At 37.0% G+C, this 10,171-nt stretch overlaps 1 protein-coding gene across 1 annotated transcript; it reads left to right on the top strand.

Moving 5' to 3' along the window:
- Positions 1–848: 848 nt before the first annotated feature.
- Positions 849–8,239, top strand: LOC112143759 (C-C chemokine receptor type 4). The gene is made up of 2 exons (XM_024267950.2): positions 849–1,226; positions 3,513–8,239. Exons 1-2 carry the CDS (start codon positions 1,174–1,176, stop codon positions 4,597–4,599), a joined length of 1,140 nt encoding a protein of 379 aa, XP_024123718.1. The 5' UTR covers positions 849–1,173; the 3' UTR covers positions 4,600–8,239.
- The last annotated feature ends 1,932 nt before the right edge of the window (positions 8,240–10,171 follow it).

Raw genomic sequence — 10,171 nt, 5'->3', positions numbered from 1 at the left:
ATAGGAATGAAAAACCATAATCAGGAAACGAAATACTCAACATGACTTGTCTCATTTGGGGAGGTGTTTAGTCTTACTGACAGCTAAAGCCTTTTTTCTGACTCTCAGAAATACTCTCCTTAAACATTTATTCATCTTAGATGCAGAAGGGTAACCACCTGTGAATTAGTGGCTCCTCAGCATCTTCTGAACCAAAATGAACACCACTGAATGGATCAACAGGCAAGTTAAAATTTTAATAAAAACTGTATAATTCTTTTTTTTTAATAAAAAAAATTAAGACTTTATTAACAACTATTTTTTTGTGATATATTTCAATTACATTTGCAGTGTTGTGGTGTCAGTTTTTGTTAGCAGACTAAAAACTAGAATTAGTTCTTATATTAATTTTACAAATGTATTATTTACAATCTGTTGAAATTCTCTTTAAGTCCTTTGAGCTAAAATTTGAGATCATGCAGTGACAACAGCTACACCACACTAATCACAAAGCGTTAGTCAAACATTTACTCATTTTGTTGCAAATAGACATAAAAAAATGTTGGGATAACACTTGTTGGTTCTTGTGGTTTTGGGGGGCGGGGTGTTGAAGAAGTTCAGGGTGGCAGACTAAAACACAACCCCAAAGACAATGATGAAACAAAGAAAGGTTAATCAAATAAGGAACCATTTTTATATTATTTATATTTTTAGTAATTATAAGTTTTGCGACTGTCCACGGTGTTCCCTACCTTTGCCCAGCAAGAGTATGGTTAGGTTTAGGCAGCCCCATGGCACTGAAAGGGATACAGTGGATTATTTATTACTCTTTATTATGTATTTACCAGAGGACATAGATGCAAATCACAATGAATTTCAAAACTGTTCCCATCATATTTGTTAATAAGACGACTGTATAATAAGCTAAAGGTCAGTCGTGACAGGCTAAGTGTCTGATAATTAAAAATAAGGGGTAAAGTTTGGATATTAGACCAAACTGATTGCTTAATATAAAATACAATAATGATGCTAAAAGAAATACTCAAAAATAATGGAAATCCAGGCTTTGCTTTCCAGGTTTCATCCCACTAGGAGGCAGGAAAGGGTGTAGACAAAAGGAAGTCTGGAAAAAGGTTGTGCAAGATCAGGACAGTGAGACCATGGACATTCCTTTACGAAATTAAAAAGACAGCTATGGCAGCTCCAGCTTTTACTGTTTTCACATTGAACAAACAGGTTTCTCCAAGGTAAGTAACAGCAGACTTCTGGGGGTGTTTTCCTTTGCAAACAGCTTCGACAGAGTCAGAGGAGCATACTCTTTTCCCCTATCATTCCGTTTATTAGCAGCTGTTAGCATTCAGGGGTCTCTGTTTTCACTTTGCTCTTGTTGCATGCTGTTGCTGCTTCTGCAGGGAAGGGACTGTAAAATGTTTTCAGAATGTCTGCATAAATTACACAATGTTTTGGACTGTTTGGATAAAGCCCACCGTGTTTATAAGGATGTGGAGATCTTATCAGGAACCGAAAGTCTTTCTTTTTTAGTCAGAGCTTTAAATGTACTGATATTTTACAGACTGACACTTCTTAAAAATCTGTTTGGAAAAGAAAGCAGTTAATGAATGATAGTTCTAGAAACTTTTAAAAGTACTTTATCTAAAACTCAGCAATACTAACTTACATGAACACTGCTCAAAAAAATAAAGGGAACACTAGAAAAATGCATCATATGCCTGAACAAATGAAATAGTCTTTTTAGATGCTTTATTCTTTTCATAGTGGCATTGCTTACAACACAACCACACAAAAATATTAAGATATATTAAATGTATTAGTTTATGGAGGTTTGGAAGAGGAGTCAAACTCAAAATTAAAGTGGAAAAACACTTTACAGGCTGATTCAACTTGTAAAGTCTTTGAAACATGTCAAAATGAAGCTCAGTATGGGGTGTGGCCTCAACGTGCCTCCATGACTCCCCTGTGATTCCTGAGCATGCTTCTTTGCAAGATCTCCTATCTTATGGATAGTCTGTGGTGCAACCTGTTGTTGGTGGATGGACCAAGATATAATGTCCCAGATCTGCGCAGTTGGATTCAGGTCTGGAGACTGGGTGGGCCAGTCCATTACGTTAATACTTTTGAATAGTAGAAACTGACTGAACGAGAACTTGCATTTTCTTGCATTAGGAGGAACTCGGGCCAATCGCAGCAGCATACGGTCTCACAAGGGGTCTGAGAATCTTATTTTGGTACTTAATGGTACCTCTGGTGAGCACATTGAGAGCTGTGAGGTTCTCCAAAGAAATGCCACCCCAAATCATTTGTTTCTGCCTATCCCCTTTTCAAACATGTTTGTTGATTTTGGTTTTTATTTATTTTTTTGTTCTGTTTTTTTTTGTTTGGGTTTTGTTTTTTTTCTGCTGTGATTTATGCTCTGTATATTTTTATCTTATCTTTTCTTTTCTTTTTGCATGTTTGAAATAAACTATTCTATTATTGATCCACGGCCAAACCAGTCATGTTGGACGAGGTTGAAGACAGCAGAATGTTCTCAATGGAGTCTCCAAATAAGGTTTATTTACTGTGGAGAGTTCTACAAAAACATCTGTAATCATGTCTCTATGTTTGGGTTTATATGATTATTATTAAAAGAATTTCCCGGTACAGGGGGTGTGTCCGTATGACAGCCACATCCTCTGTGTTTCTGTGTCTCTGTGGCTGAGCTTGAAGGCTCACTCTCTATTATTAACCCAAAGGAGAAAAAATAAAATTAGACCTTTTTCTTTTCTTTTTTTTTTGTAATGTTTCAATGAGGCCTGAGCCAGCAGCCTATGCACCCCGTGAGTCACTGAAAAGGTTCACACTGATGGGCTGTCCTGAGTGAGTTGCACTACTTGGGCCCCTCATGTGGATTGTAGACGCCGTCTCATGGTACCGCTGGAGTGACAACACTCTTGGCGATAAAAAAGCAACCAAAAATCAACCAGAAACCATTATAATGGAAAAGTTGTCTGTGGTCACCACTTGCAGAAGCACTCCTTTATTGGAGGTGTTCTCTATTCCACTTGCACAAAAACATGTTAATTGATTGTCAATCAATGCTGCTTCCTAATTGGACAGTTTGAGTCCACAGAAGTGTGATTGACTTGAAATAATATTGAGTTGTTTAGGTGTTCCCTTTATTTATTTATTTTTGAGGAGTGTATTATCCTGTTTCCCATTTTGAACTTAACCTTTATATTGTGTTTGTGGTCGAAACATTTTTAACACAAACACAATTATAAGGGTTAAATGAGCTCATGCATTAAAGTAAAGTCAAACATCAATATTTAAAATACATACGTTTTACATTAGCACTAAAGGGTTTTATGTGGTAAGCTTACATCTGACAATCTTTATATCTAGAGCACTTGCCTAACTCACAAAAAGTGCAGTTGAAACGAATCTTTGAACTTTACCTGAACCTAAGAAAAGTGTTTTTTGGCCCTAATAAAATATTTATAGCAAATAATCTTTCTTTTTCTGTTCAAATCCAGCTCTGGGAGTCCAACAACTATCTTCCCTGATGTCACCACTGACTATGGATACGACCCGGATGGTTTAGAAGAGTATGGGACCTGCGATTATCCAAAATTTGGGGCTCAATTCATTCCGCCTGTGTATTCCATGTTCTTCCTCCTGGGGCTGCTGGGAAACTCTCTGGTCATCTGGGTTGTTATTTGTGGTGCACGACTCCGCAGCATGACCGACATGTGCTTGTTGAACCTGGCCATTGCTGACCTTCTCCTGGTTTGCTCCCTACCTTTCTTGGCATACCAAGCCAAGGACCAGTGGCTGTTTGGAGATGCTATGTGCAAGATTGTCCTGGGTGTTTATCATATTGTCTTTTACAGTGGGATTTTTTTCATCTGTTTGATGAGCATCGACCGCTACTTGGCTATCGTGCATGCTGTTTATGCTATGAGAGCACGGACATTGTTCTTCGGAAGGATTGCAGCTGCTGTTACGTGGACGGCTGGATTTTTGGCCTCTTTCCCAGAACTGATCTTCATCAAACTTAAGAGACCTACAAATGTAAACATGTCTTTTTTCTGCTACCCAGCACTTACTGTGGAAGACGAGGATTTATCCAGCTCTCACTTCTGGACAACCTTTAGCATTTTTAAAATGAACATAATGGGTCTGTTTGTCCCCCTTTTCATCATGGTTTTCTGCTACTCACAGATCATCTGGAAGCTGCTGGACAGCCACTCATCCAGAAAACAGGCCATCCGCTTAGTTTACCTAGTGATGGCTGTTTTTTTCTGCTGTTGGGTTCCCTACAACATAGCATCTTTCTTCAAAGGACTGGAGCTCCTTCATATCTACACGGAATGTAAGAGCAGCCAAGCTATCAGACTGGCTTTGCAAGTCACTGAAGTCATCGCCTACTCTCACAGCTGTCTTAATCCCATTTTATATGTGTTTGCTGGGGAAAAGTTCAGGAAGCAGCTGTTGAGATTGGTATACAGAACTCCCTGTGTCCTGTGTCAGGCCATCAAGGTCTACATACCACAGAACAGAGTCTTTGGATCAACGTACTCACAAAATACTAGCGTGGACGAGAGGAGCACCGCTGTGTAAAGTGTGTTCTGTCATACTATCAAACAGATAAATCAAGTTTTTTTTACAGATCACTTATTATGTTTTTCTATAGTGCTATGTACTAAATACATGTACTTTATGTAAAGGTTTCAGATTCTCTGAATAATTTTAGCAACCATATTTTGTGAAGTACAAATCACATTTTTTCCCAGTAATAAATCGCAACAACCACTAGAGGGCATTCTACGCGTATGTATAAGTATTTGCTACAAACTGATACGTGGAAGAAGAAGCACCACTTAGCCTCACACCGGTCGGTCCCAAAGTGGCACGTGTAATGAAAAATTCAACAGATTTAGTGAGTGATATGAAGACTTTAGTTGACTGTTAGCATGTTAAAATGCAATGGTTTTCTGAACAATTGTACATATGTTGTGCTGAAATAATAGATTCCTTCCATGTTTCATGAGGCTAATCGTGGGGCTGGTTTTTAAAATTCATTTTGTGGTACAAGCACCAAATTTAGCATGAATGTACCTTAGCATCCTGTCTTTCAGAATCCAAGATTTTAAATTCTATACATATTTATATAATGGTATCCTCTAGCTACTACATCTAGAGTTCTCTAGCCATCCCTCGAGTTTAACTCTTATTTTGTGCTCTGGTCAAAATTGACCCATTTCGAAGGGTGAAAATGGATCAATGGTTTGACCAGAACACAATCTAAGGGTTAAAAACAGCATTTTGTGCATGAACGGCCCATATTGTTGAGGAAATAGACAACAAATAGCCTATCTTTGCAACAATGGTGTGTATGGCTGCCATCTTTACAAATGGCTGCCATTTTGGATTTTTCTTGTTCCTAACACACAATCTTGAAAGAGGGTATCCTAAGGTACATCCATGGCAAATTTGGTGCTTGTACTGCAAAATGCACTATTTGTCTGAAATATTAACAGGCTCTACTAAAATAAACATCAGTGTGTTACAGTGGTGAAGCATTCATATATTAAGTTAGTTATTGTTGTCTGTTCCAATATTATGATTTGCCTTTCAAGATGAATTCTTGTTTCTATAGTTTATTAGATACATTTCCCCCCAAATTTTTTCTTCTGTATTAGGTTGTTTTTTTTTTGCTACTGCCACCTATTCTTCGGAGCGATTTATAGTCTGAAAAATATGGTGCGTACTGTTCCATATTGCATTCAACAATTATAGAATCATACTGTGTGAAATTAAAGGCCACCTAAGTTGCTTATCAGTTGAACGTATCAAAACAGACAGAGATTACATCAGTGATGAGTTAAGTTTGACTGTCTCCCCATCCGTAAATTTATTCTGAAACTGTGCCACCAAAGCACCAATCAAATTTAATCCAGATCAGATTTTTTCCAGATTAGTGTTTGTCTACCCACAAACATTTGTGGTCATCCTAGCATTTTGTATCAGATATATTTTTCTATTATATTTAAAACATAGCGTACCTATTATAAGTCACCATAAATATGACCATGCCTCTACCGAGTTTGCATCAGATGTTTGAATGATGAAAGAAGGCTACAGGGTTTACATAGTTCTGGAAGCTTCATTTGAGTTTTTGCACCCGGCCACAACATCAAGACAACCACATCTTGAAAGAGGAAGCACATAACCAAGGTGTCAGTTAAACCTTAGCTGCCTGGAAACATAGGTAGCAAACTATCTCTGCAAGGTTTTTAGTCTTAACTGTGAATACTTTTGAAGCATCATTTCATTTTTTGTCCTGTAAACTGGTTGGATGGATAAAGTGTTTTAAAATACTGGATGTTAGACTTTGTGTTTTATTGCTGTTGAATTTTTTTTTTTAAAAACTGAAGATTAAAAAAAAAAAAAAAAAAAAAAAGGCTTTGATGCCCTGACAAGTTTACAGCTAGTATTAATGGTTTAAGGTGGTATTTTAGCCTGTTGATCACAACCCAAACCTATCCGCCGCTGCTAGCAGGCATTTCCTGTTAGCAGCTTTTTAGGGCAAAATGTACTGTGGTTGTTTACACTCTGTTCAACTTTTGTTTTCAATAGAATCTACTAAGTGTACTGTAACCCAAAATGTGATACCATTGTTTTGTTGGTTGAAAATGACCCAAGCAAAATGTATTTTGTTTTTTATATGGATGAAGATTTTTTTTTGTCTGGGTTTTATGTATCTTAATGTAAAAATTGTATAAAAATTAGCTTTAATTTGCATCAATAAATGTACACTTTCCCCCCCCAAAATGTGCTTACTTTTTATGCAAAGATCATGATTGCGTCTTCTAAATGAGATCGTCTTTTTCAGTTTGAGAAATTATTTGGAAAGGGGAAACATTATTGTAATAAAAAAACAAATGGTGCAATTTTCGACAAAAGTTGGTGTTTTTTATCTTGAGGGGAACAGACTGTCTAAATGACGTGTCTCCAAGGAACACCATCACTGCGGGCGAAGGCGGATATCTGTCTGTGACCTAAATACTCACGTAATCTTTGTAGATCAACACACCGCATTGCCTCCCATTGAGACTTTCTTTTTCTTTAAGAAAGGCTTATCTCTTTACATGCAAATTTCACAATTATTCATACTTGATCACAAAGGAGCTGAGATATCAACACTAAATATAACTTACATTTCTGATAATAATCCGTCTAGATAGTGAAAGCATTCAACCTTTCAGGTGGTGATGAGTCTACCTCATGCAGGTGAGACAACAAGGAAGTGGTGTTGTCAAAGCACATTTTAGGTGTGCTCAGGCATCAGCTTCCCACACATGAATCTTTTTGAACTACAAAAAAGAGATAACAGCAGAGTTTCCCCGTCTTTTGTGTTCTGTCTGATGAGAGTTTCATCTCACAGTAGGTGGTAGGACTAGATCAGCACAAGAACATATTCATATTTTCAAAGTTACTGACAAAAAAAAATGATGCAACTGCCTTTTGGTGCTTTCAGTTTGAGTACATTAAAATTACTAAAATAAGCCAATTAAAAAATATATTTATATATTTATTTGATCATGAGTGTTGCTCCTATCATCTGTTGATCGATTTTAAAGTCGTTCCCAGTGTTTTTTTTTTTAAATTTAGTTTACTAGGACAGTTTCTGCAGAGAAGCAAGAGTTCAACTCTGCCTTTGAGTCGTGGGTGGGACCATTGCAGCGGAGTTCCCACCATCCCTTTGTTTACACCCTCCTGCTAGCTTACAGCCCCTCACAACCCCAACCTAACATTAGCAATACAACAGAAATGCTGAGCAACAGTGGAGCTGTTCAGCCGTACAATTTTGAACTACTCAGATGAAAAAATGAGGAGATACATGGATCTATTTGTCTACAAGTGGATGTATCAGAATGGAGTAGAACATACAGGCTTATATTGGCCTTTATCAAACTGTCTTTTTTTTGTCTGCTCCTGATTCATAAGGATTTGAGTAAAAAAACTCATAAATGCCACTTTAATCGTAAATTTCTTCATATGTGTCTTCCAAAAATGCCAGAATAACATGTTAAAAACACCAAAAAAACACAATTTTCATTGGGGGGAGTCTTAAAACTTCTGAAGTAGCCAAAAGTACTTCCTCACTGCTGTTGACGTGCAAATTAACATCAAAGTACACGAGTCTATCGTCAGTGTGAAGTTATGCAATTTTGACCAAAAAAAACAAAAACAAAAAAACAGAAGTTAAGCATTGACTGATCTCAAATCAAAGATGAAAAAATAATTTGTCAAACTCAGAAAAACTGCATAATCTCAATCTGACATTCAATTGGCATCAATTGTTTCTGCTTTTGGGGAAATGGCATAGGATACACTTTCTTCTGTGCAAAAAAAAAAAAAAAAAAAGAAAAGAAAAAAGAAAAACTGCTGCCATTGCATTCATTGCTCAATTGCGTTTTCATGTGTGCCGTTTATGGCAGTCAAGAATGTGTCAACTTCATAGGGAGTTCTCTGGCGCCATCTAGCGGACAGATAGTTTAGAACTGCTTGCTTAATGTGATACCTATCGTTGGAATGTTTGCATTAAAAGTGGGGTCATCTGGACCCCACAAGACAGCACGCTGAAGGACTTTTTTCACAGATTTTTTTTAATCTTCTTTGGTGTGTGTGGTAGACATAAAATCCTGTCCACCTTTGTCATGAGAGGGATCACTCATCAATATAAGGGTGGAGTCATCTGGACCCCACAAGAGAGAACAAGGGTTAAGCGTGCTGTCATTTCTTTTTTTTTTTTCATAACAAATCTTTTTTTTTAAAAAAAGGTGGAGTTGGATGAGTTTTTTTCTGCTTTTGTGATGCACTCAAAGAGAATCTAGTTTATGACTCAACACCGAAGTTCTGTGTGTGGGTGGGATTAGAGACAAAACTGAATTTAGTGGAATCTCATTTCTGGAGAAAAACACCTTTGGATACAGATCTGTTTTTTACATAGAAGTCTCCTCCTTTGACATTTTCTCTTTTTTAAAAGGACAAAAAAATGTTTCCTCTCCTAATATATTCCAATTCTATCTATACTATTCTGCATTTATGAAGAAGTTTACAGGTCAAACTCTTTTTCCTTTACATCCATTTGCAGTTAAACATAGTTATTACTTGAAGCTGTTGCTGTTGTGAACAGAAGAAACTCTCCCCCCAGCATGCATCACCTTCACACTTCACAGGCCTTTGCGTGATCATTTTCCTCTCAAGATCATCTGATAAGAAAGCACGTGCATCTGTGGTTCCCTGCTGCACTTCTGAAAGCTGTGGCTTTTAAGAAAATCAAAAAGTGTTTCATTCTGGGTAGGAAAGCATGTGAACCCGTGTGCCAGATCCCATGCACCTGTAAACAAGATTTGATCAGAACTCTGGGCTGCTGACGCTCATGGAGCTCAATGTATTTACATGAAGATTTATCCCTTTGTTAATCTCTGAGTACTAAAATAACATTAGGGATGTAAAACAAGTCAAAAATTAGTCATTTTAATAGCAAAATCTGCAAAGGAACAGATAAGATCAGCATCACTCCTGTCTGGTTTCATTTTATACAGGAAGGAATTTTAAAAATAGTTTTTCCTTTTACTTTTTTGGCTTATAATTATAAAAAAAAACATGTTTATCAAAGCTTTAGAAATAAAACATATTTTTGTACCTCCCTATTAGTCGCTGATGCCCTTTGTGTTATTCTCATAAATGACTGACTTCTTCTGGGCTTTCCCTCACTTTCAAATCAGTCCAGAATTCCTTCATCTCATCTTAAAGGTCATGAGAGATGAAAGAAAGATCCATAAAAAAAAAACGTCTGATCTCATCTGGGTTTTACAGTACACAGACAAAAAGATGACACTGCAGTTTCTCGAATGTTTAATGGCAAAATAACAGAGAACAAAATAAAATATTTACAACACAAGTAAAGACAATCTTCTGTACAAAGAAATATACATGCAAAAGTAAAAATGAGACATTCAAGATGACATTGCCGCAGTCTTGCTTTAGGTTTATTTAAAATATGACAGTTATGAGGTTTACATCCTGAGTGGGGGCAAACTGCCCAACCCTCTCTGTACATCTTTACACCACGAGTGGGATGGCTTTTCCCCAAATACTTCCATCAAATCCCTCCACGCTG

The sequence above is a fragment of the Oryzias melastigma genome, linkage group LG16, assembly GCF_002922805.2.
Source record: "Oryzias melastigma strain HK-1 linkage group LG16, ASM292280v2, whole genome shotgun sequence".
Classification (NCBI taxonomy): domain Eukaryota; kingdom Metazoa; phylum Chordata; class Actinopteri; order Beloniformes; family Adrianichthyidae; genus Oryzias; species Oryzias melastigma.
Note: the sequence above shows the minus strand (reverse complement) of the source record. Positions and strands in the feature narration are given on the sequence as shown.

Excerpts from the sequence above, each read along its gene's own strand:
- LOC112143759 (XM_024267950.2), top strand. The coding sequence starts at position 1,174 with ATGGCAGCTCCAGCTTTTACTGTTTTCACATTGAACAAACAGGTTTCT. Across the intron at positions 1,227-3,512 it reads AACAAACAGGTTTCTCCAAG|CTCTGGGAGTCCAACAACTA; the intron begins GTAAGTAACAGC and ends GTTCAAATCCAG.